Source organism: Dermacentor variabilis, chromosome 9 (assembly GCF_050947875.1).
Source record: "Dermacentor variabilis isolate Ectoservices chromosome 9, ASM5094787v1, whole genome shotgun sequence".
NCBI classification, from domain to species: domain Eukaryota; kingdom Metazoa; phylum Arthropoda; class Arachnida; order Ixodida; family Ixodidae; genus Dermacentor; species Dermacentor variabilis.
The window spans coordinates 52,091,586-52,118,422 of record NC_134576.1 but is presented as its reverse complement, the minus strand read 5'-3'; the positions used below and the strand labels follow the sequence as shown (position 1 = coordinate 52,118,422).

General features: G+C 42.8%; 1 protein-coding gene across 2 annotated transcripts; it reads left to right on the top strand.

Moving 5' to 3' along the window:
- The first annotated feature begins 382 nt into the window (after positions 1-382).
- Positions 383-26,801, top strand: LOC142592684 (syntenin-1-like). Of its 2 annotated transcripts, none has more exons than XM_075704249.1 (8): positions 383-591; positions 1,286-1,344; positions 2,557-2,754; positions 7,150-7,329; positions 11,977-12,152; positions 14,380-14,521; positions 19,856-19,977; positions 25,495-26,801. In XM_075704249.1, exons 2-8 carry the CDS (start codon positions 1,291-1,293, stop codon positions 25,547-25,549), a joined length of 927 nt encoding a protein of 308 aa, XP_075560364.1. In that variant the 5' UTR covers positions 383-591; positions 1,286-1,290; the 3' UTR covers positions 25,550-26,801. The 2 variants fall into 2 exon arrangements, with proteins under 2 accessions (XP_075560364.1, XP_075560365.1); XM_075704250.1 differs by lacking the exon at positions 383-591 and adding an exon at positions 598-762.
- The last annotated feature ends 36 nt before the right edge of the window (positions 26,802-26,837 follow it).

The following is a 26,837-nucleotide window of genomic DNA, read 5'->3' as shown; positions in this document are numbered from 1 at the left end:
GGAAATCGCCACGTGAATCTGGAGACATTCCCTTTAATAAGTGGTCCGTCATGTACGACAAGCGCTCTAAGCGCTGGTAACAGTTTTGATCAAAGAAGTGAAATTTCATATCCACCAAACAATGCGATTTGGCGCGTCTAAAAAGTTTCGGTTTCAGTTTCTTATCGTTTCTTTCAGTCTGTTCTTTGCCTTTTTATACTTGGCGCGCATTTGTTAAACATTTTAAAGGTGCCGCTAAACTCATACCGCTCTTTTATTTTTATTTGTTTAATTTGGCCGTCTTTTTCATTCGTTGATCGTGTGTGCATGGTGTGCGTGTGTACAGCGTAGATCACAGTAGATAACCTGGCACGCTCCTCGCCCTGACGTCAGTCGCTGTGTCTGTGGCTCTGTGCTCTTCTTTATTCTATGGTGTACTGTTAATCCTGATGCGACGTTGTGCGTGATAAGCTTCGCCTGTGGCTTCGCTCTCGTCACTCGTGCCTTCCGAAAACTGCCCTCCCCTTCTCGTCACGTGTGTGAGTCACTTGCGACCGGAAAAACGTAACGGGTGTGTGTGGTTCTTGCTTCGGCAGTCGTCAATACATTGAGGTAGGTGTGCGCGTATCGCATTTGACGTTTGTTCAGGATCCTGGTGACGACGGAAAAGCTTGCCAGCCGCTAAGCTCCGTGAAGTCAACGCAACCGACGAAGCATCTTCGCCCCTGTGCCGTTGCAATTGTTTTGACTGTTCTTTGAAGCGCAGGACTGACGTAGAGAGAGGTAACCGCGTTGACAGGGTCAGATTTAGGCAATTCCTGCGTCTCAGTGCTTACAGTTGAGAGTAATGTGGTACGTCGTTTAAAGCTGACGTGAGTGCGGGCCGGAGATATGTCCCGTTAACTCGTCTAAGTTCGATTAAGGGTCATTTTTATGATTTACATCGTCGCTGTCTCGTGTACATTACACTGTATACGCTTAGGACAGAAATAGTTCATGGTGGCAGAGCACTTAACAAAACAAGCGGCACTACTCGTGGCCTTGGTTTCTAACTTTCTGCCGCAAAGTTTGTTTATGCTCCTCGTTGTACTTTTCTAATCCTATTGGTGGAATTACTCATGCGACTTTCCTGTGACTCGGAGCTGATAAGAGTGCTGCCCGTTATCGAACAATCGTCGTTCGGAAATCCACACTCTGGCGTATCTGCAGATAACAGCTATACAGCGCAGTGTGCGCATGCGGCTTGGCATAGGTTTTTTCTTTTGCCCGAGTTCTCAGCTGGCAGTGCTTTTTTTCCCCGCTGCAGGCAAGATGTCGAGCCTGTACCCGACTCTGGAGGATATGAAAGTGGATCACATGATCCAGGTAAGTGCTCTATTTCATTCACTGCGAAATTGTGCTCGCCATGGTTAGTAGCTAGGTTACATTGGTACCAAGCGTTGTAGATAGTTACTGAGTGAGGCTGCAATGAACGCTGCATAAATAAGCAATTTGGTCTGCCAAACTGTGTGCTGGCTAGGGCACTTCCATAAGCCACTGCTATAATTTTTACTTGAACAGTGCTTGCACACCATCACACGCCTCAGGACAAATAAAAGAAAATTGAGTCAAACATGTTTAGGTCGACCAAAACGTGTAGCTTAGTAAATTCTGTTACACGCTTGGTTCCGCATTGTTGCCTGTGGAAAACCTGGTAAATATACATGTCTGGCTCCATTATATTACGAAGTGTATACATCCTGAAAATGTTACTAGTGTTGGTGCATTGTTATAACATTGACAAAGGACTAAAAAGAAAAAAGTTGCACGTGTCTGCTGGCTTAGCAGCTGGGATTCCAAGTCTGTGACAAGGCACACTTCCAGGGACTATGATTATTGTTTCAGTAGGTTTTATAGATGAGCTTTCTGCACATATGGTTTGTTTTTGCAGCTTCATTTACTTTCTGTTTCTTTTAATTTTTTTGCCCTTGCAACTGTATGCGGTCAAAAGCGGCAAACCATCTTTTAAATCATAAGGTGTTGCTTGATAAATTTCTGACCTAACCTTAATTCCTATAGTTGCAGAGGCCAAAATGCTTCTCTTCTGACTTCATTTTTTTTCTGTTTAGTACATATATTGCAGTCTGTGTAGAGCACAAGCAGGTAGAATTTGTACTTTAGGATTAAAGGCAACAATACATTGGGTTGAAATGAAGTACAAAGTTTTTTATCCATGATAAAAATTATGAAAAAAGTAAACATTTATACAGCAGACCAGCGTCAGAAGTACATAATACAGGAATTGGTGCAAAAGTGGGACCTGCTTCTGCATTCTATTCCCTGTTATGTCGTAATAACAATGAGCCCTGCTAACAACTATATATGGCGGAAGTAACAGCACAAAATATCAGTGTACAAACAAGTTTAAACGACCAAATGGAGAGAAAAGGGAGAAAATGTGTGTTATGTAGGTTTTGAGTACAGATTGCCATGAACGTTGCAATTTATTCAACGCAGCGACTCCTTTTATTTGTTCCGCAGCCGGATGTTTCCATTCAGCAGAAAATTCATGCTGTTCATTCCCTCCCACATGCACAGGCGCAGACAAAGCCCCTGGAATCGTCTGTCCCAGCAGCTCCAGTGGCGTCAGCTCCCCTTCCTTATGGACTGTACCCATCAGCACCAGTTGATCCGGAGAAATTCGAAACCCTTTACCCCACTCTAGATGACTACATGGGCCTCTCTCTGTCTCGGGATGTCCCACCCGAAATTACTGCTCTGGCAACCATCTCCCAGGTTTGTCCACGTGTGGACAACACTGGGGCTCTTCGATTTGCCACGCTTGGGCAGCCCGCTGGCTGCCCGCTAGCTTAAGGAGAAGCATCGCATTGTCTTGAGCCGGGAACGCTAGTTAACCGGGTCTGTTCGGTGTGGAAGGGACCAGTCTGCTTGAAGGCGCGCAGTCACCCCCAAGCTAGTCCCTCGCAAGTTACAATGTTGCTCTTTACCATACTTTTCGAATGCAATTCATTCGATCACAGCTGCCTCAGCAATGAATGCCATATTTGCAGATCTGCAGGGGAGCTTGGCACTTGAGGCTAGAGGAAAAAGGCCATTGAAGGCATCCAAAAAGTGCAGCAAAACTGGGTACTTGGCATTTATATACATTGGCACAGTCCACTGTGGTACCGATATGGCAACAGCACAGTAAATGGGATAGATTCGTTAGTATATCTGTAGCCCTGTCCTATACAGAGTCTTTCTCATTGAATAATATACTGTGCAGCCTAGCTTAGAACTTCTACAGTGTACCGAATTGGTAAAAAGTCCGTTACAAAAGTGGGCAGTCAACACAGCAATCTTACAAGTGCTGGAATTTTATTTTTGTATTTTGTTTAGAGAGATAATACCAGAGTATTTCACAACAATTGAAACGTAAAAAGTTAAGGCAGCAGCAGAAAACTGAATTTGCAAAATATGAAATGAGATGAACGTAAGTGACCAACCACGCTCCCAATCAAAAGTGCAAAGTGTGTAAATGCAGGATGGGGCAAAACTAATGCTTTCTATAACAGCCACCAAAAAAAAAGCAAATAGTAATTGCACTGCACTCAATTATGCATGGTGGCAAAATGCCAGTGTCATGCACACAACGCACAGTGCCTGAGGTGATGGGATAAGTCGGGTGGAATGCCGTCTGCACTTGACACAACCAGAGACCGTCCAGACAGAATGACAAATGCCTGGCGGAAGTGCGGTGGGCTGACTAATACAAGGAAAAATGAAACGTCTGCGTGTGTGTGCTGTGGCAGCCTGTGGGTAGCTAGAAGTGGAAAATCGAAGAGGCCCACTTCGTTATTTCTTTGTGTCTACTCAACTGTTACAGCTACTGCTGTGCTGAGAATTGTTTTATTTTGTGGAAGTGCATTACATTTTCATTTAATCCGCTAGTTCTATCAACCTTTAGTTAGCACAAAAGTAGCCCGACATAGACACGGTGGCCCGTCATGGCAGCATTGCATGCAAGTTCTTGCGTAAAAGTGGTACCTTACTTTCGCCGTATGTATGATGTCACATGTTGGGCCGTTCAGAGCTGTTCATCATAATGTAAAAAGTTTTGTTCATCCATAAGCACGGCTTGGACAGGTATAAAGAGAAAATGGCAGGTCTACACAAGGACTCTTGAACCTAAGTGTCCCGAGTGCGTCGCACTTCAGAACCGTGTCAACTGTTCTAAGTAGATTGCATGATGTCGCACAGTTGTCTTGCATGGTGCTCCCTACTTGGTATGACGAGCTCCAGGCATGCCTTGTAGAAAGTTTTCCAAAGCATGCGTTTGCACTTGCTCACACTAGAAGGAGGCTCCTTGCAGCTCGTCGCGAGTGTTTAACCGTGCACTTGGAAACTTTTAAAGGGGCCCTGAATCACTTTCTATCAAAGTCGAGCAATGCATTTGAAGTTAAAATAGACTATTTCAGAAATATTTTGCCGCAGAAAGTACTTCAGTGTGATCAGCAGAAGCAGAGATATTGGCAGTCAAAGTTCCCGTGTAATCTCCTTTGCGGTGCTCCTGCTGCTTCGATGCCTTGCGCTGCAAAGGCTGCGGCAGAGCAGGCAATGCCCACAATGCTCTGCCTACTGAACGTTGCTGTGGCACATAGTTCAAATTTGATTTTGGATGTTCACACAGACTCCACTATTTCCGATTTTGGTGCCTAGGGTGCGCCAAGCCTGGTTGTCCTCGGCGAGCAGGCTCGTTGCGGCACCCCACGGCGGTCGAGGTGTCTATACTACATAGGAGATCGTAGCTACATGCAACTGTAGTACTAATGCACCGCATTTGCTTTATGCACGACAGGGCTTGAGTGCTTGCTCGCACTCATGGGTGTGGTGTGGACTGGCTTTGTCCTGCACCAGCTTCACCGACGGATAGTAGCCACATCCAACTTGCCCATCTTGGTGAGCTATCAATAGATTAGTGCGAAGCAAAGCCTGCCAAGGTGTCTGACCTTAAGTTTTGCGTGGTTCGAGGCTAGTTGAGTGTTCAAGACTAATCAAAATTAGCGAGCCCGGATGGCCACGACGTCAATAAGCAATCTGGTCAAACTTTAATTCCTACATGGGCGGCCGACCGGGAGCAGATGATAGCCAGCTTCTACCGGAAGTATGAAATCTTTATAAAAATTCAATAGCAGATTTTCCTTTAGTTTAGCTTGTTTATTAACCTGTATCAATAAATATACACAGTAACTGTAAGAAGTGTACTACTCCAAACACCCTTCTTGGTTGACGTTGGCTATTGGCCAATAGCAGCCACATATGGGAATCTGCTAGATAGCGAAATATAGCGCCTGTAGAAAGGAGAAGGCTTCTTTTGAAAAGCGAGCAGTTGAGAGAAAGGTGAATTCACGCTCCGCTTGCGAGCTCCGCATGCCATTCAGTAATGCAAAATTTGGCCGCAATGTTCACAGCAGCATGTGCTATCCGTGGACTGAGTTTTTTCACCAAGCCCAAGGTGTGGTTCAGGGCCCCTTTAAGATGACATTCTGACATGCCGCTCTGGATGACCCGGCATGTAATGTCGGCGAGACCCATTACAGTGGCTAAAGTGTTCCGATGATACCAAGCATGAGGTAACGGGTTCAGTACCTGGCTGTACTGGCTGCATCACAATGTGGGTTGAATGCAAAAATGCTTGTGTTCTTCACTTTAAATCCTAATGCTTTAAATCTGCGTTACGTATACCTCAGGTGGTCAAACTCAATTTATAGCCCTCCACTACAGCAGCTCTTGTAGCCCTCATGTTGCTCTGAGACATAACTCGTCAGCCAATCAAATCTCTTAACCGGGAGAACGAGATGTGCTGCGAGTTTTGGCAACGCAAAAGAGAAATGGCTACATTGGTGACTAGGGAAGAGAGGGAGATGTCTCTGAAGTCTGCCTTCGTATTTTATGCTTCTGCTTAAACAACTCTGGTAGTGGCAGTTTTTTTTTTAATTTTTATTCCTTACATATGTATGGTGCATATCTGTTGACAGGCTGTGGATGGTGCATAAAAGCAAGCTATCAGTTTCACTGCTTAGGGAAAAACTAGTTCACAATGGCCCCTCGTTAACTTGATTTGCCCTAGTGAAGGCTTTTATTTAGTGCAACTGAAAACTGAAATCCAAGCTTCATCTTCCGACAGTCGTATTCTGTTTCTGCATGAGGCTGCTGTTTTTGTCAAGGTGCTTTCACTTGCTCCATCAGTCAGCCAGTCCTTTTTGGACTCAACCTTGTTTCGTCTGGCCACTACATGTCGTCGTCCTCTTTCCAGTATAGCTCTTGTTGGGTTAGGAACAAACAATATGCTTCCATTCTTGAATCCTTGCTACACTGCGTGCTACTTGGACAATTTCTATGATGCCATCCTGAAAACTTGCCTCTGCATTCCATGCATGACTGCGTCCATCTGCATTCGAGCCATTTGCATTTCTTCTGGATGATAGACCTATATTGGTATTGCTTTGGCTCCACTCAACCTTGCCAGTTGTACCATAATTGTTAGTTATTTGTGATGTTTTCAGATCTGGGGCTTCAGGAATATTTAAAACGGACACTAAAGAGAAACACCAAATCAGCTTAGAATGAGAAACCACAGTGCCAATTGTAACTAAAAAAATATATTGCCTCTTGGTTATTATTATTCTTTCTTGCTGTGGTTTTCTAAATCTTCTCACATACTTGGGCTGTTTTGGTGCAGTGAATGTTATCAAAACTTGCAAAGTTTTTCTATGGCTCCTTTAGAGTGCAATGCAGTCCATCTTCACCAATTAAACAGGTAACCATAGGCACAAGCAGATGGCGTCAAACTTTATGACATCATGGCTGGCTAGTGCTGGCTTGGCAACACTCCAAGGCAGTGTCGCCACTTGTCTTTTATTTTTGTCTTTTTAGCATCGCTTTTGAGTTTATCGATAAGCAAAAATCACATTGCATTCTAAAGGAAGCAAAAACATGACCTAGCAAGTTTTTCAGAAGTTTGTCTAATTAAATGTGTCCCAAACGTGTGAATAGACTTAAATATCTGTGACATCATACCAGCATTTAATAATTGTCTTTGGTGTCTCTTTAACCTTCCATTCCACATTTGAGTGTCGTTCTGTAGTTGCACCTTTTCTTTTGTGCATGTGACCATCATGTCTTCCACAGAACCAAGTGGCAGTGCCACAGCCTGTGGGAACCGGCGGCTTCCTCTCAAACATGGTCGCGCCAATTTCGGGTTCCTCGGTTGGCCTGAAGAGGGCACACGTTAGCCATGGGATTCGTGAAGTCACCCTCTGCAAAGACAAGAAAGGCAAAGTTGGACTGCGTGTGCAAGCCATCAACCAGGTAATATGACTGCATCTCTTCTGTTTCATCTATATTTTAAGTAACCAGCGCTACAAATACTGGAGATTGCAAGAGGTCAATAGAAAAGAAATTTCTTTTTAAAGATCTAATGTCAGTTTATCTGATTTTTCACTTATGGATGCATCACATGTGACTTTGGGCAATAAGTTTTGTATCCAGTGCATGCTATAGGGGCAAGATCCTTTTTCACATTTCTTGTCTATGCATCCAATAGAGTACTGCTGCCACTAGTTGAAATGTACAATGCTTTATGTATACAGCAGGCTTCAGCCAATTCAACACAGGTTTATTCAATTTTTCGGTTAAGTAGATCCCGGCTGGGGGGGAGGTCATAGCCGATTCCCATTTGTGTCCAATTTTTCATTATTTCGCTCCTAAAATTGGCCTTCACTGGATAATTCAAACTTGACCAGTCAGCGCATACATACTTGACCCCTATGGCGACCCCAACACAAACCCCTTCAGTGGGAGCATCTGTGTCAGCGGAGCGTAGGGACATTGTATGTGTTGAGCTGTATATACGTATATGTATATATATGCTCCCGTAGGAAGTGGATATTTTTGGCCTGTCATAACAGTATTTTCAAGCAATGAGAGTAGCTCACACTGTCTGGCCATGATACTTACCCAATTCTTATGCACGCATGTCTTTTTTTGATAAACATTTGTCTGAAAATTGCAAAAATGCTTGTGTTCTTCACTTTAAATCCTAATGCTTTAAATCTGCGTTACATATACCTCAGGTGGTCAAACTCAATTTATAGCCCTCCACTACAGCAGCTCTTGTAGCCCTCATGTTGCTCTGAGACATAAGTCGTCAGCCAATCAAATCTCTTAACCGGGAGAACGAGATGTGAAAATCAGATATGAAGTCAAAACCGCCTTTGTGGCATTAAAATGCTTTACCGCATAACATGGATATAGGGCGCCAAAGCTGTCTTAAAAAACCTCAGAGGCAAAGCTGGCTTTAGAAAACAGGCTGCCATTGTGCCACATATATCAGACCTTTGTCCATTTTTCTTGCTAAAAAATTCGGTGTGCGCTAGATTTCTACTTCATTTACAAGCTCAGATGTTATTTCTATGTTAACTTTCTACTTTGGATACATAGGAAGTGGGAGCACGTTTAATTTGGGGGCTGGTGAATCGATGGTGTGTTGATATTTTTTTGCATCTTGTTTAATTCGACCCGCCAGGTAAATCGATCACTTTTGTGGACCCTGTCAAGGTCGAATTAACGGAAGTCTGCTGTAGTGCCTGCCATCTTTCGTCCTTTTCTGTTCCTATTGTCGCCAAACTATCCATTTACTGTTCTATTATGGACCTGTAATGATGTAGGCGATTCATTTCTGGACAAGTTAAGGAGAAGGATTGAAATCACCTCATCCTCCGAGGCTGAGAAAGGGAATGGCTGAGCTGATTCTGCCAGACCAGGCAGAATGTCAAGTATATACACAAGTCACAACTGCTAGAAGTATCAGCACAGCCTCATATCGGTTCGCCGATATTGATCTTGTAGCTGACTTCTTTCTGTTAAGATCAAGTCCACATAAGCAAATAGTCGATGCTGCACACGCTTATGCTGCTTGCATGTTTATATGCCCGTTTAAACGCTTGTTTTGAGTTTGTAATTTGTCTTTTCCCTGCCATCTAGGCCAAAGTTAGCTGTTACTGTTTAGCACAATGGGGCAAGTTAGTGTCGATTGGTGGTTGAGGACTATTAATGGCAGTGCAAATTAGGGCAGAGAAGGAATTGTACAGGATGTCCTGTGGGATTTTTCTGTCCTCGTTGTTCACGCTTCAGCATGTCTCGTATAACTGATAAGCCTTTCAGTCACAGTCAACGCTTTTGTCATCCCCTGTTCCATCTGGTATCCTTGTTTTTTAGCACACTTTTCTGTAGTGTTTTTTATCAGCTTGTCTATCACCTGTGCTTGTAATCTCGCTGGTAGTGTCTGCGGCTATCACAAAGCGGTATTGAAGGCCAGGCTCTTGCATGATGTTAGTAGCGGTTCTGATAAAGCCCCATTATTTATCTTGAAAATGAGTGCTGTCATTCTCTTTCTCTCTCTGGAGAGGCGTTATGCACCTTCCAGAATTCCACTCGCTATCTTGCTTGTGCATGCCATGCTTTCTCCCCTCGTCGTTGTAGTTTGGCTGTGAAGTTCAACAAGCACATCCTTGCAGCAGCAGTGCAGCACATCATTAACTAAACAAAACTGGCATTACTTGACATTAAGCCAATAATGACTCTTGGCATGAACATCTCGCTCTTGTACTATAAAAAGCAAGCCCATGTGCTTTTAATCTGACTTTGCGGACACTTCGCATATTAATATCAACGGTTGCTGCAAGAAGTGCAGCTTTGGTAAATATGGGCACTTGAGGTCATACTGCAGAATATTTGCAGAAAATTCATGATTAGTATTTTTCCACCTTTCTCAAGAATTACGATAGCTGCAGTGTGTCTGCACATATCGCTTGGGGCCTGTGCTTCCTTGACTACGTAGTGCCTCCATGACTGCTGATGGTGTCTGTGCTGCATTTAACACCTTTTAATACAATATAAAAGGTGTTGGCTGCAAACACCTCAAATCTAGTGTCATGGATGCAATACATTGCTGAATACACCTCTTTCTGAAGTGTTCTCTGGGCTGATTGAAGTTAGTATTGGTATAGCTTCTGTTCATAATTACCTTAATAAATTCTTTGTAGATTACTTGAAAGCAAGCTAGGGGTCTATATTTATTCACCCGTTTGAACATGTCTTTGCTTATGTTTTAATATTATTTTGGCATTCTTACAAGTCTAGTACGTGTGAAGTCACAGGGCATCTTGTATGAAAGGTCGCAAGCTTAAAATGGTGTCTTTCAACTATGCCTAAAATAAACCATGACTGTTGTAGTTTTAGGGAATTCCATACCCACGCAAATTGTTGGTATATTCTAATTCAAGATGTGTTGTCATTGTAATCAGACACATGATAATATTGCTTTGATAGCATTAAAAATCTTCTGAACAGGCCTGTCGTAGACCATGATTGTCATTTTAGGGATCACTGCACTTGCAAATTTTCGGCATATTGTAGGTGTTTATTTTCTGTTTGTTATGCCATCAGACCATTGCTAAAGGGGACAGTTGTTGCCTCCAGGTGACCAGCTTCGGTTAATGCAAGCAAATTTTGCCATCTTTTTGCCAAGCCACTTCTAAATTCTTCAGTTGCTGTTTCAGTTTTCTAGTAGTGTTTATGTCTGAAAGTACAGTTAAACCTCGATATAAAGAAGTCAGTAAAATCGTGAATTTGCTTTATGTCAAAATTTCGTTGTACTGAAATTCGGCCTTTTACGCAAACAAGTACAGTCGTCGATCGATTTTCCTTGCATGAAAAAGGGCCACAGAATTTTTCGAATTATCGGCAGTGGAAAAAAAACAAATTTGAATGAAAAAACAATTCATTTTAATGAATTTGGGAGTCGGCAACAAATGATATGCTTTCATGCCATGTCAACAATATCTTCACAATGGCAGTACAAAGTAAGCGAAGCGCCATAGTTTACTTTGTAAACTATGGAGGCAGTGTGCTCACTGGAGTAAACTATGGCGGATTTCGACGGAGAGATCAGTCGAGGCCACAAGTGCATCTCGCATTCGACCATCGTGAAGTGCAGATGTCACACATGCGACCTTGAGTCCACGACACAGTCAGTTTACACTGTTTCTCCAATTCATCAGTTCGGAACTAGGTGCACGTGAGCTTTCACCTTTCCTACCAGTATGAGCACATACCATGTTTTGCTATACGCGTCTGCAGTGGTTGCCAACTGATTGCCCGCGAACCCTGCTTCGCGCATGTTGCCATTGACGCAGCCTGTGCGCATGATATCATGCCAGATAAACATGTATTTGGCCATGGGTACGAACATTTATCAAGGCAGTGTTGTCTAATTGGGATTCAGTGGCAAAAATTTTGGGGATGCTTAAGCTTCACCTTTAAGAGTGGAGCACGATAGCATTCAAAGAACCCTGAGTGCTTCTTACGCTTCCTGGCAACTGTTGCTTATGTAACCGTAATGTTCACCAAGAAACGCTGGTGGCGAATGCTATGCATGAAGGCAAGCTTTGTAGTTCTTTTTTGATGATGTGCAAGGAACTGAGGGTACCACGCCACTCATACTAAGACCTGAAACGGCAGCTGGAAAGCGCTACCGTATTGAAAGGAGTTTGTGCTTGAGCTTCCGTGTAACAGAATTATGTTTTCTTGTACATTCAAATTACAATCCAACGCTATCATGTGTGTACGTTGTGTGTAAGTCGCACTTTACGATTTTTCTGTATATTTTACCTTCAGAAATCCGATTAGTTCAGTAACTTCCTTGTGCCGCATGGAAGGCCTGTGCGGTAGGGTATGCGTGGTTTGAAATGGGTTGGCACTGTAAGAGTTAATGATATTGTAAACTTTACACGCGATAAAGCAAACATGCAGCTTTTGCCTGTTTGCCGTGTGTTACCAGCTCGCCCAAGTTTCACGTCCGGTTCGTGGTAGCATTTTTGCTGTCACTGTGGACGGCACCTGTGTGGCGCTCGCGTTTTCTCATGAACTTGGTGCGGTGTGCCTGTTTCTTTATAGGGCATCTTTGTTGTGCTCGTCCAAGCCAACAGCCCAGCAGCCCTGGCAGGTCTTCGCTTCGGCGATCAGCTGCTGACCATTAACGATGAAGTTGTCGCTGGTTATTCGGTCGACAAGGTGCACACACTCATCGTCAAGGCCAGTGCAGAGCGCATCGTCATGGCTGTCCGGGACAGGTGAGCGTTGCAGGCAGCCACATCCCTTGCTGGTTAACCTGCACCGAGTGCTAGCATTTGCTACTGATCACCGCAAACTGTTGCATGGAATGCAAACCTGAATGTAATGTAGAGGCTAATTGGGGCCATGAAATGTAAGATTTTTCATTTATAAACACAAAAGAAAGAAAAGCAGATTTATTTTAAATGTGCTATACTTAAAGAAATATGCTTAAACAGATGTGAACTTTGCTGCCCAAATACAAGATTTAAATTTGACATGCTGATATCTGGAACGAGACTTCATATTATATCCAGTATTCTACTATACTTTCTTAGCACAGTCAATTAGCTGACCTACATAGAAGATGCATTAATGAAAACCTGAACTAAAAGCCCTAGAAGTAGGCTGAACCTTACTGTGCTGTTATTGACCGCCGTTTTTATTTGAGCAATGTACAAAGCATTCGCAGCATTGAAATCATTGTAAATGTGTTACATACTGCAGAAGTGATGGAATAATTGGAAAAACGCCTATAATGGTAACAATGAAATGTAGAATGGTTTCTGGTTGTGCTAGCACGATTTTCCTCATCATGCAGGGAATTGCCTAGCCTAAAAGGCGGTGAGAGCTAACTTCTGTTCTTGGTAGCGTTGCTCATAAGAACACGTCTAGGTACAGATTTACTGAGCACTGGCCATCCTCAGTACATTTCGTGCATACTCCGAAGCCCTTCTAAATGGAGGGGAATTGCAGAAGTGTATGCCTTTTGGTAAAATTTTAATGCCATGTAATTAGTTTAATTTATGGTATTTTGCTTTGTTTAGACCAGTGCATGGTAAGTTAATGGCTGTGGCATTCTGGTCCTGAATGCAAAGTTGCAAGCTTAATTCCCAGCCATGGCAATCGCTTTCCAATGTGCATGTAATGCGAAAACACTTGTGTGTAATGCTTTGGGTGTCAAAAAAAACTCCAGGTAGTCACAATTATTCTGGAGTCCTCTACTAGTGTGTGCAGATTGTGGTTCTGGTGCATAACATCCCAGAAATTATCTTAATTTTTTGCATCTTTTGCATCGCCCAGGCATCACTCGTCACTTTTTGCAGCCTCGTGATGGTTATCAACAGCCCAGACCATGTCATCAAGACGGCTCGTTCCTTAAGGGGCCCAGAAACACTTTTTGAATGTAGTAGAACGTTGCCGATCTGTTAACGACGTTCCTGTAAACATGAGCCAAATATTATGGCACTGCAGGCAGCATAGAATTTGCAAACCCATATCAGAAGCAGTAAAAAATCACTTGCTCTTGCTTCGAGAATGTCGTTGTGCAGCATCATCGCAAGCATTTAGACCCTTTTATATTTAGTGATAACTAGAACATTCTTGGTAATACAATTATTGCTCACTTGGGTGAAATAAATGAAAAATTATTTCATCTGGTCTAAACACAACAGTTACACATTGGTATGGCTTTTGCTCCATCTGCTGCTCATGGCCGTCTCGTGTTCAACCTTCATGTTGAGGCCAGAGGGTCTTTCGCACTTGTGCTTCCTTGCTGTCTCCCCTGTGTAGCTTCCAGCATGCTAGTGGAAATGAAAGACAGAAAGCGACTGATTCGTCCAATAACTACCTCCAGCTTCGCTTGTGCTTGAAGGATTTGAAAAATTTGTGTGTCAAGATATTTGTTAAGTGGCATGATTTTGATAATATTATTCTACGATTATTTAGAAAAGTGTTTTGGGGCTCCTTTAAAAATGCCATGCAGACCATTATACAACCAAATTAACTTACAGAGTAGCCATAGTGTCGTAGCAACTGCAGCTCCTACAATTTGGCCGACATCTAAATTGGTTTGGACTAGAGGAATTTTCGGTGCCAATGACAGTGTGTCTCACTATTGCAGTTTTTGTTTTTAATTGTATTCTAATCCATATGTTATCATTAGAATTGAGTAAATATGGTAATCCAGGTGGCACCTCTCATAGCCTGTGTGTTGCATAGACATTAGACCATACCAATCCAATGCAACTCGAGCTTCAGTCAATCTTAGCTTTGTGCACAGTTCTGTTGATGTTGCGACTTTGAGATTTGTTGTGAACCTGTGTGCAGAAATAAGAGTTTACAAATTTCTGCACTTCAAGCAGGTGTGAATTGCAGGCCCTTTGTGGCTTGAGTTCCAGCAGCCAATGGGAATGTTCTAACCACTTCCCATTAACCACTTTTTTTTTTTTCATTCGAATTCCACAGGCCATTTGAACGCACAGTGACAATGCACAAGTCAAGCACGGGCCATGTTGGATTTGCATTCCGAGATGGCCGCATCATCTCCCTCGTCAAGGACTCGTCGGCAACACGGAACGGCCTTCTAGTTGACCACCAACTACTTGAGGTGGGTTTTGCTTCGTGTGTTGGGAGTAAGCTGCGGTTTATTGAAATGGCAGGTCTCTTTTTCCACAGAATACTGGAAAGCAGGGCTTTGTCATTAATGAATTTTTACAGGCTTAAACATGTACACACGTAAGAAAAAAAACATACAAAACGCAGGATACACTTGTGCTGTGTCTTTCACATCTGTATGAAAAAAGAATAGGGTTGTTTGAATAGTGAAGCTTTCTAATCAAATATGAATATTCGAGAAAAACCGCCACCAAATATTGAATCAAATGTAGAATATGTTCTCATATCTAGAGCAACATGAAATATGAAGTTTGCACGGAGTGCATTTGGGTAAAAAAAGGAAATGGGGCTTATACGCCGTTCACATTTAGACATCCAGACAACTGAGCAGCTTGTAAATGTTGAACTGCTTTGAGTTATTTCGGGCACCATGACAATGACAATAAAAAAGAAAAGGAAGAATGTATTACCAGATGCGCGTATACGGTGTTGTTAATCGTTGAACAAAAGTGTGATATACTACACTTCATGATGAGACTGTCCAAAAAGTAAATAGAAAGAAATTTGTACATAGGCTGCCATTGTTGGTGAATGGCTTGGAATTACTGAGCAACTGTTACCTGCCTTGTGCGTTTGCTCAGGAACTGGTGTTCCTCCGCAACAACCGCAGCTATCCTGCAATGTGATCATTCAGAATGCCGTACTTACTTGAATCTAGGCCGGCCCTGATACTAAGCCGACCATGAATGTCCGAAGCCAGAAAAAAATTTTAAAAACTTACCTCGAATGTAAGCCAAACAAAAAATTGAGGACAGCATTCACAAAATGAAAACAGTATTTATTTAATATGAACATGCCGACCTCACTCTACATAATCATCGCTGCTAGCCTTGTACGCTTGCATATGCGCGCAAGCTCGCGTCCGTGCACCCACGCATGTGCAGACAGTTCAGCACGGTTCATACACGTCGGAACACAGCGCAATCTCAGTGAAGGCTCCTCTCTGTTATCACATGCTTCCCTATCGCTATCATCTCCTCACTGCGGCACCCGCAAAAGTCATCTCCCGTTGCCCCCTCTAACAGACATTTTTCTCATCGATGCTGAAGTCCCGCCCAGCTTGAATGTTTGACAATACCTCTGCGGCTAGCACAACTTTTCGTATGTGGCATCGCCTGTTTGGTGTGATTTGGTTTGGTGTCACCGATACGACACAGGTCAAAATGGCGACGACCCTTGTGTGCTTCAGTTGGCTATTGACACGGCTAGTAGCAGCTGCAATATTTACTTTTCTAGATGTCACTAGCTGTCAAATGCCCCAATTAGAAACTGGGGCATTTTTTAAAATCCTCGAATCTAAGCCAACCCTAGAGTGTGGTATAGGATTATTTGAAAAAGACTATCGCCTAAGCTCGAATAAATATGGTAGTCCTTGCATTTATCGCCCTGTTTCCTTTGATGCTCCAATAAGTCTTTTTATCACATGTATTTGGAAGCAACAAATATTTGACAGCTTAGAATAGTTGGTTTGCATCTGAAGTTTTTAACATTTGCGCACACCTAAACAAGGGGTAACTACACGCTCGAGGACATACCTGTTTAATTGAGCCCAGCAATTCCGCATGACTGTCCAGGCACTGCACATGCTCATGCAGGGAATCTCTTCTGTGTGTAAACAGGAGGAGATGACTTTTTGCTGAAAATAGGAACACGACTGCTGCTGTGTGGCACTCTTTGTTAGAAGTGTACTTTGCTTTTGGCCTGCCCACTCCCATTGGCAGGTTGTCATACCAGGCATCTCCTCGTAGATGACACATTTTGTGGTTTCTAAAGCTGAATTCATGCATCAGATTCGACGGACATGCATGATGTGGCCAAGCTGCACTGAATCGCTCCACCAGCAACCTACATGCTTTGTGCTTGTGTGCAACATGATTGGGCAGCGCTGAGCCACATAATGCTATTCGGCAGAATGTGTTCTGTCGTGTGAGCTCAGCTTAAGGGCCGCAACTTTCACATTTTCTGTTTCTATAACACTTTTTCCATGTGATTATGAAATATCTTCACTGGAAACCACATAGAAGGGCTCTAAAAAAGTTGTTCTATCAGTCAAGGTAGTGAAAATTTTTGCGGAAATCGTAAAAAAAATTTGTTTTTCAAACCGCAATATCTCCAGAATGGCAAAACTAAGCTATGCCGTTTTTTTTTTCTCATAAGAAAGCGCATTTCTCCCTTTTCGAGTTTGCCACTTCAGCTATCTCCTCCACTTGGAAACAAGCGCACAAAAAGCAAATGATTGAAAGTTGTTCCGAAGACTCTGGTTGGCCGCGTTCACTCTGTAGGTGTGTCATCTCCTCTTTTTGTTTAAACCTTGTGAGCTCTCGACCACCGAAATCCAGACAAGTGCCAAAACGGGCGTGACGCGCATGTCGCAGAAGCGCAGTCTATTCCTCCATTTCTGGAGGTTTCAAACCCGTGGCTAAGCATTCCAAGCATTGGTGATGCAGACGCCACACATGGCTAAACCTTTACAGCCTCGGTGCTTTGGAATCTGCGACCGTGCACATAGCGCAAGCAATAGTCAAACCCTCGGCTAAGCACTTCGCACATCAGTGCCTCTGACTCCACGATCAAGCACATCTATTGCAGACTCCCAAGATCCGCGGCTTAGCAGTTCTCGCATCGGTGCCTCCAACTTACCAATAAATACTCATAACATTGTGCACGGTTTCCTAAGACCTATGGCTAAGCATTTCACACATCAGCACCTCGGCCTCGATGGTCAAGCACATTGTGCATAGATTCCTTGAGCCTGCGGCTAAGCATTTCGTTAAGGGTGTGCGAATATTCAAATGTCATCGAATATTTGTGATATTCGTAATCAATTCGAAAAATAAATGTTATAATATGTTCATATATTAGGTCGAATATATTGCTGGCTGTACAAATGCAAACACGGTTATCAGCATTTGTTTCTATCTAATCTAAGAATATTGGGGCGTTATTGTACTGAATTTTGTTACGATTTAATGCTGCTAGCGAAACTTCGCCTGTAAAGCACACTTAGCCGCTACACGTATAAAGTGTGCTGGAAAGCCAGCCTCTCAGTAGCAAGTTGCACAGGTTTGCGAACAGCGAGGGTGCACTCTTTTGCAGGTTCCATCCCTAATCTTGAGCTTATTGCTTGACAGCCAATTCGATGAAAGACTACTGGTACAGGGTCAAATGCCTGTGAATTTACGGGAAATTGATGCACTCTATTAAGGCACAGTTTGGCAAGAACGGACAACTAGCAGAAGTTATTCACCTTTCCAAAGCTAGCATGAGCCAAATACACAATCTTTTCGTATACTAGCTTAACTTTTTTACCAATGACAACGTAATTGCAGCGTTCCAACATGTTAAAATTAACCAACTTGCTAATAAATACATGTGCATATCATTATTCTATATTCAATTCCATGTTCGATGCTAAGTATTCGATTCGTATTAGAAAACTTTGATATTCGCACACCTCTACATTTCATGCATTGGCAACTGGGGCTCTGCACAAGACCTATCACATTGCACATTGATGTCAAGTATTTATTGATTTTTTTGCCACGGTTTTCCAGCTACAATGCAGGCTGGGACATTCTCGCTTTTTTGGCTTGATTATTTCATTTCATTTGCACCCAAAAAGTGATACGAAAAATTTAATGTGGAAGTTTTTCTGTTAAAGAAAGACATTACATTTGGCTATACTGACAATATATAATAGACCTTCCACTGCATTCCATAAGCTCTCCAGGCCCTGAAGAGGTTCAAAAGAGAAAAAGTTTGTACAATGTGCTCAAAATATCGTAGCTGGTGCAAACACTAGGCAACAAATGCACAGGCGAGACTTCTGCATAAGTGCTGTATTCCAAGGCATGCATGTATGCCAGTGCCTTTCTGATGTGCACTTTCCTAGTTGTGGCCTCGGGAAAAAAAATTCAAAATGCTGCAGAAAAGCTTTGTTCAGTCCTGTGTTCATAGCTACAAGAAAACAAAAGTGCAGCATTGAATGCTACAGAGACATCTTGTTGCATGGGGTAAGCTTCCCTGCTCCACTGTGACAGCTGTCAAAAAGGCAGTATGCAAGTACAATTCTGGGTTCCGCTGTGCCTTTGTAGGAAATTGTACAACATTCGGTCTGCAACCTGGCCAATATGCTCCTCGCAGAGTGGTGGAGAAGGATGTCTTAGCATTTCGGACTAAAGGGGAAACACTCCAGTAGCCCCACATTTGATACATCAATGACTACAGCCCTGGTGCCTTTTGATAAAGTGAAATCTAAGATACAACTTTGAAAGCCATTTTATTTTCTTGGCACCTGCTCAGCTTGTCCCATTGATTTCTTCACAACTGCTAAGTCTGCTACAATTCCTCCTTTCCCCCCCCCCCCCCCCTATGTTTTTCTAAGTGCAGACAGGGTGTGACATTCTTGCTTTTCCAGAGTGACATTTTCTGAATTAATTATTCAGCTACCTGTTCATGATCTAGATGCCTGTTGTACAGTCACCTCATGAAAGATGAGAACAGGAAAATAATATGTAGCAAATAACAAAATCTAGGAATGTCGCACACTCAACCATTCATTTTGGAACACGCAGCACTCTGAACGAGTCTTCAGTCACGTTTTGCAAGTCGTTCAGGCTAGGGATAAGCCCAAACAGAGAAAAAAGAAATTGTAAATAGGGAAGTTCTTGAGATATAACTTGGAAATCTTTATGGTAACATCACAGAGACATTATCAATAACACTGCCAATTTTGTCAAAATCCGTGATGATATAAAGAAGGAATAAAGACCCATGTCTGCTAAAGTAGTGAGAGCACTGCAAATTAGCACACCTTGTTGCTCTAATTAATGCAAGTTTTGCATTCTGAATTACAATACTTTTTTCTTTTGTAGCCCACTTGTCAAAAAGAGTAGATAAGCTTCCCTTTGCCTCAGCACTATTCATGCTGTCAGGTGGTGTCAGGTGGTGTAAGAGAGCTTGCACCATCTCTCGTAATAGCTGTATACTAACTACAACATCACTTTCTGCATTACCTTGTGTGCTGTGTGGGGAAACCGAATGTCAGTGACACAAAAATTGAGCATCCTTAGAATAGCAAGAGGTAGCATGAATGTGGCATCCTAAGTGTAGCACCTGCAAGTATACTGTAAGTAGGTTGCAGTCCCAAGACCACGTTTGCTTTTCTTTCAGCCAATTCATGTGAAATGCAAAAAAAGAGAAAAGATGTGACAGATTACCAGATGAATTTACAGTTTACACAACGACTGTTTGTGGCTCCTTGCAGGTGAACGGCCAGAACGTGGTGGGAATCAAGGACCCCGAAATAACGAAGATTATTGAGAGTGCAGGCAATGTCATCACGGTCACAGTGATTCCATCGTTTGTCTACGATCACATGATCAAACAGTAAGTGGGTGTAATATTCTGTTACATTTTGCTCTTGCCCTGATGATAACCATACTTGCTTGGCAAATGAGGAGGGAGGAATACTAACATCAAAGGCAGACACTGGGTGCCATGTTGCTATGTCAAATCTCCGTAACGTCCTCCTCTAAGTGTCTCTATATTCATAAATATAACATAACCACTAATATACAGTAAACCTTGATATAACAAAGTATTTAACTTTTTATAACTTCTTTTCTATAGAATACCATGTATGTTGAAATTTAATACAGTCAACATCTATTAATTTTACCCGGACGGGACCAACAAATTGATTGAATTATCCATGAAGTCAAATTAAGATGCAGAAGAAACACCAAAATAGACTGGCAGTATTTGGGCAATTTGGCAGTATTTGCCAGAGTCTAACACACCCCCGAATTAAATGCGCACCCACTTTCTATGTATCCAAAGCAGAAAACTAACGTAGAAAGGACAATACAGCTCTTAAACAAAGTAGAAATTTAATGTGCACCTGATTTTTTAGCAAGAAAAATGGCCAAGCGTCAGGGGAGTGCGTAAACCTGAGAGCGGCCCATTTTGCCACAGGCCAGTGTGACTTTTCTAAAAGAACATTTGAGATCCAAAATGCACTAGGTTGGCCTCTCCTTGGTAGGTGGAAATATTTACTTAACTCTTTTATAAGATGTTCTATGCTAAGGCAAGAAGGCTACGTACATACCTGGCAATATGGACCATTGTTTGAAGGTGCGAGAGCTTGCATGCAGGATCAGTTATTCAAGAGTGCTTTCTTTCTCCAAAAAATTTGTGAATAGGATAAGTTTCTGCAGCAAGTTATCTGTTTCCCCCGAAACATTTTCATTCATGCTTCAGAACTTTCTTTGCAGTAAATCTTGTCAAAGTTGAGCATGGTTGCTTTTTCTGTTTTTGTCACTTATATTAAACTTTTCGTAAACATTTGTTTCCTATTGTGATTATTAAAGATCTTTATTGTTCTCTGAACTGTTATGAACTGTTATCAATCTGTGTTTTGTTACGCATATGTGTCTTTGTATTTTGAAGGATTTTATTCCTTTTACACGAAAGTGCTACGGCGTACTGTAGGTGCTGTAAATAACTGTTCAAACCATGGTGGCCATTTCTTAATGTCTGCTTCGCCGCAGTGCCCTTCTGTTATGCGGTAAAGCATACAAACATTGCGAAGGTGGGTTTGGTTTCGTATTCACTTTCACCGCTCAGGCAATGTTCAGCTAAATTTTCCAGCAAAAAATAGGCACACATTTTAATTTGGTAAATAAATACTGTGGTTGCACTGTGAGCTACAGTTGCTGCTTGAAAATCTTTCTAGGGCGGGTCGAAAATAGGCATTTTCGGTGGGAGATAGGGTACGCGACACATTTACAGTCCTCTAAGTAAACTATGCCGAGACAGATTCTGCTATAAGAAAACAATTTTCTACATTTAACAAAAACATGCAATGAGGATGCTGTCAGCTGATTTGAAAGAATGAAAACTATTCCTGAAGAACTGTGATAGAGGCATCTCAAGATCAGTTGTACACTAGGTGTATTTCCTTCATAGAAGAAGCATAGTGCGCCTAGAGGAGTTCACAGCTGCGTACATATTGTGACCTCTCCTTGAACAGACTCTAGAGCGTGGGGTCTCTCACACCCGTACTCTTGGGACAAAGGAACGACAACACAGTAGTGCAAACAATCACAAGGGCATTTATTGCACCTTTCATAGATCAATGCCTGCTAGCCGAGTTGCTATCCACAAAACATGCCGATGGGCGCGCGACAAACCTAGAAGTCAGACTCACCGCGACCGGAAAACGAGCGAATATGTTCGCCCCATGCTGGATCCCAACGCCTGGTCGTTCGCGTGTTCGGTCACGCCAACGGTCATGCGTTCGAAGGCGGCCACGCGAGGCGGTCTCGCAGAAGTATGGGCCGCCGCGCGTGCGTGGGACGTCCACGCCGTGCGCCGACCCGCCGGGAAAGAGCCAGCCCGTCCTCCCCTGTGCCCCCAAGTAACCCTGCCGTGAGGCGGCATTAGCAACGCAACACTCGCGCCATCTCTCGCACTGCGCCCCAACCACATCGACCGCCGCGGGCATCACGCAGGCCACGCGGCGAAGCCGGATTACAGGAGACGCGCCATGCGGGAAAAACATATCAGGGGACGCGCTAGAGTCGCGCATCCCCACAAGAGAAATTTTGAAGAAAAAAAAAAGTTTTTCTAAGCCAACACGCATACTCGCCCGTTATGAAGCAGGCAGTTGCAGCGCAGTAATGAGTGAGTGAGTAAAAACTAAATTGAAAACAAATAAAAGAAGGCACGTGATAGTTCAGGGTCCCCACGGGCACGAGCGGCTCACTGGGCTTGGTTGAGAAGAGCCAATTGGCTCTCCCAGCGCTTGTCCGCAAGCCATGCCTCCCTCTGCCTACTCCTCATTAGTGGATGTTTGTGCAGTAATGAAATACCATACATTTAAGGTCCTTAGTTTTCAGATAGAACCTGCTAATTTTCTATTTTTTCACCCCAAACAAAATTTATAAAGATTAGGTTAAACCCAATATCTCCTCAAAGTTGGCCCTTTCATAGAGGATAACAATTAATGCAGGTTTTGCAAAAATAATGAATGCTGCCCACCTTTTGTGAACAAGTGGCTGAGATATAATCAGATGAAGAAGATTAAGTGTGCAGTAGAGTATACAGTTGACTTCAATTAATTCGATGACGGTTAAGTTGATTTTTTTGTTAATTCGATCGTGGCTGAAGTTCCTGGCCAGCACCCATGCATTCGTGTAGCCCAAGCTTTAGTTTTTTTATCCTAAAATTGACTTTCGCCAGATAATTGGAAGTTGACCAGACAGCAGGCATGTGCCCAGTCCTTATGGTTACCCCACTAGCGACCACTTTAGTGCAAGCGTCTGTCTTGGTGGAGCTTTGGGGATAGTGAGTGCATTGAACATGCATCATATTCCATCAGAAGCACCAATTTTCGGCCTGCCCTAGGAAGATTTTTAAACAATAACCATAATCCGCAATGTTCGGTTATGGTATTTACCTCATTCTATAGTTTCCCCACTTCATCTCGAAGAAAATTGGGCACAATATTGCCTGCGGGGTGCAATCGGACATGAAACCAAAACTGCCTTTGCGATGTTTGTACGTTTTGCTGCATAAGACGGGTGCATTGCGGCGAGGATGACTTTAGAAAACCAGCCACCATTGTGCAACATCTGTTGCCTATTTTTCTTGCTAAAAAATCGGGTGCATGTTATATTTCTACTTTGTTTAGGAACTTTCATGTCATTTATATGTTGTTTTTTTTACTTTCAACACAAAGTAGGCCCACATTTTAATTGGACGAATAATGCCAAATGAATTGGTTATGTGTTTTACAGTTTTTTTTTCTGCATCTTGTTTCATTTCAGCCGCTAGATAGTTAGATCAATTTCGTTGGTCCCGTCTGGGTCTAATTAACGGAAGTTGACTATATATGACTATGGCATAAGCTTCGTTTGCAGTTAACGCTCAAGTGAAAATGAGCATATATAAGAAATATGTTTTTTCAATGCCTACCAACATTGAAAAGGAACGAAAACTTGTTGCTTTTATGCTAGCCATGTACATGAATGTAATAGTGCATTGCATCGCATTTCCTGCAAGTAGCATACATATAAGTGGCAGTAATGTGCTAGAACGAGAAATAATGCCAGCCCTGACATTGCTGTTGAGAATGGCAGCTGTGACGTTGAGGATGTTTACACAACTACACTACATTCAAAGAAGGGTGGCTGATACGTCTAATTTTGTTGCAAGAGCATATATTGGGAACCAGTAAAACAGGAAGAATACGGACAAGGACTAAATGTCTGTCAGGTCAAAGATGGACACAGAAATGCTTTCAATGCATATAAAAATGTGTCAACATGGACTTATGACATAAGAAAGAACATCACACCTTCCGCAAAGCACCCCCCTCTGTGAACTAAATTTTGTGCATTTCTTCTTCTGTTAAAAAGTGCAGATAAAGAAAGTAAACAGGGGATCATCAAACCCGTCTGTATGTTCTGTTTTTTGGTAATGTTGTTTAATAATGAGTATTTGTAGAGGTAAGTTCGTTATGCGGGGGGGGGGGGGTGATTTCCGAGCAGCTCTTTGCTTTTACAGGTTACCGTGGGGATCTTTAAATAGTGTGTTCATATTCAAAAGGAGGCCATTGTTTGTGTTGTTCATTTGTAAAACTTACAAGCGAAATTTCAAACATTGGGTTGCCAGATAACAAGACCCTTTTATTTCTCTGCAGTTTTCTTTTTTAAACAGAACACATGATTTTTACCTCCGGAATTTCAAAAAGTATAAACTCTAAAAAATAAAGGACCTACGTATGTTCTCGTGTAAGAGCCACATTTCTTTCCCATAATTTGTGGGTTCGAATTTTGTGTGTGCAGCCCATACATGAGAAAACATAAATAAATTTGTTATCTCCTTTGAAAAACTGCATGCTTGCTGCCATGTGCAACGAGCTTGAGAAGCTTTTCTTCTTCTTTTTTTAAGCTTTGTTTGCTACTTCATTTATCACTGATAGCATGTAACCACAGAGCTAGAGTGGCTAGCATTGGTTTACCACAAGCAACTATTACACGGCGGAGCTGTCCTCGAACAGGCTCGTACATTGCGCCACCCATGTTTTATGGAAAAACTGCAAAAAACAAGCCGAGCCGGCCAGATGAAAGAACAGAGCGCGGTTCTTTCATCTGGACGGCTCAGCATGTTTCTTCCTTTCTATGTTGCGCTGTACCAGTTTTAGAATGCAATACCAAGTTGCCCAATCCTCAACCCTAGTGAATAGCACCCACGTGCATTTCACGTGGCGCAAGTGCGACCAAAACGCATTGCATGAACATGTGCATTACGTACAAAGCTCTGAAGCCCATTGGCAGCTTGGCGTACATGTGTCGCACAAATACATTCGTGCAGCGCTACACGGCAAGCTGCGAAATACCGGGAAAGGAATTTTTCCTGTGCTTAGTCGACGACTGTGGAAATGGCCGAATTGAGAAGATCAATGTGGCATGCGACGCAGATCTGTGCCGCATCAATCGTGCATTGTTCAAAGGTGAAGCCATCTTCAGACGTGGGTTCAGATGTTGCGCGGCTCGTAACATTGTGCACACACCCAAGGTCATCGCAGGAGATGTGAACAGAATGTTGCGTCAAACAGCTGCGTGCTTTTGGGTAGTGTGGGAGTGATGACGTACGCGTGTCTCTTTACCCATATCATGTAATCAAGCTTGCCTTTCTGTGTAAATATGCATTTCGTCTACAACTCGCCTCTGTCACAGTAGTGACGCAGTGGTTGGAAGTTGGAACTCTAGTTTAACCTTTTGCTTTTAAGCTTCACTTCCAGCCCTTGTGTGCAGATGGTTTAGTGCTATCTCTGGTTTTTGTTTTTGTGTGCGATTCTAGCATCATTCACGTTGCCCTTGCTTCTGCGGTTTTCAGCACATCTGGAGGCATGCTTAAGAAGCTGATGGACCACTCGATTCCGGACATGTAAGAAGACCATTGGCAGGCCTGTACACCAGAGTCCACCTTGCGTCCAGACCCGTCATGCCAGGATTTGGCGGAATCCGGCCGTGCTCGATTTTTTAGCCGCAAACTGTTGCTGCTTCGGCACTTATTGATGAGCCATTTCTTTGTCATTCCCCTCTAATGGCATGTGTATCATATTTGATGCTGTTTTTATTTACACATATATTTTGCTAAATATGTATTATGGCCTGGCTGAAACCTCATGTTTAAAGCTGTCGACTGTGAGCAAAATGGTGAAGGGCAACAAATGTTGCCTGCCAAAGAGCCTATGAAGAAAGAGTGATTGGGGTGTTATGCCTTTCTCTTCACACTTGGCGTGTCACAATTGGCAGTTACCCATGTGTAATATGCACCCACTTTTTTTCCATGTATCAATAGGCATGCTGTGGCATGCGAGTCACGAGACATGTGTATTTAGTTGTTGAGGGGCTTCAGTGGGTAAAAAGACAAGAACTGAATTCTTCGGGAGGCTGGTGTGAGCACTGCTTATAACTATCGTGTCTTCTCGGATCGGTCGTTCTGTAGCTAGGCGTGGTCATTCGGTGAGATCACATTTACACGAGCTCTTTACAAATGAAATTATTAATTCATGTAGTGTGGCTGCAATGAATCGAGAGATCGCAGCGCAGATGAGTTGTAGTCTCTGAATAAACTGGTTTAACTTGTGGACAAAGTTTTAATACATAAAACTGTAGCAATCATTTTGTTGCCCTCTGCGGCTGACGAGGGGAGTGGTGCGTGGTATTTATTTTCTCTGTTGATCTGTTTGTTTTACTTGCACAGATTCATTGCATGAAGATATGAGTCGGCCTCAGTGCTGTGATTGCTGACGGTATTTTTTGCTCTAGCCATTATGGCTCCTTGAAAACAGTGCCATGCCACAAACTTCGCTTGTGGCTTTATCTGTCAGCTGCCATTGGTGTTTTAAGTAATAGATGTTCCCGGCAGTCAATGTGCTTGAAATAAGATGTGACCTAATGATGTGATTTAGCATTTTGTCTCTGAATGTTATGTTGCATTGCTTATTGAATCCTTCTTATTCAGACCTCTGTTTACTCAAGTCCTGGGTGGCACAATGTCAGTGGCTGTGATAGCGTCGCCCTTGACAATGTTATAACAGAGCCACGGATGTTGTTCCCGTGCATGGCATTCAGGTACATGCTGTGTGCAATGTATGGTTTTTAACTATACTATAAAGATACTTAAATCACATATAATCGCTGCCTGTTTTCTTGTCCCAACCTGTTCTGGTC

Bases quoted from the DNA above. Each gene is read 5' to 3' on its own strand.
- LOC142592684 (XM_075704249.1), top strand. From the start codon at position 1,291: ATGTCGAGCCTGTACCCGACTCTGGAGGATATGAAAGTGGATCACATG. The intron at 12,153-14,379 runs GTGAGCGTTGCA...CGAATTCCACAG, and splicing joins GTCATGGCTGTCCGGGACAG to GCCATTTGAACGCACAGTGA. The intron at 19,978-25,494 runs GTAAGTGGGTGT...TGCGGTTTTCAG, and splicing joins TACGATCACATGATCAAACA to CACATCTGGAGGCATGCTTA.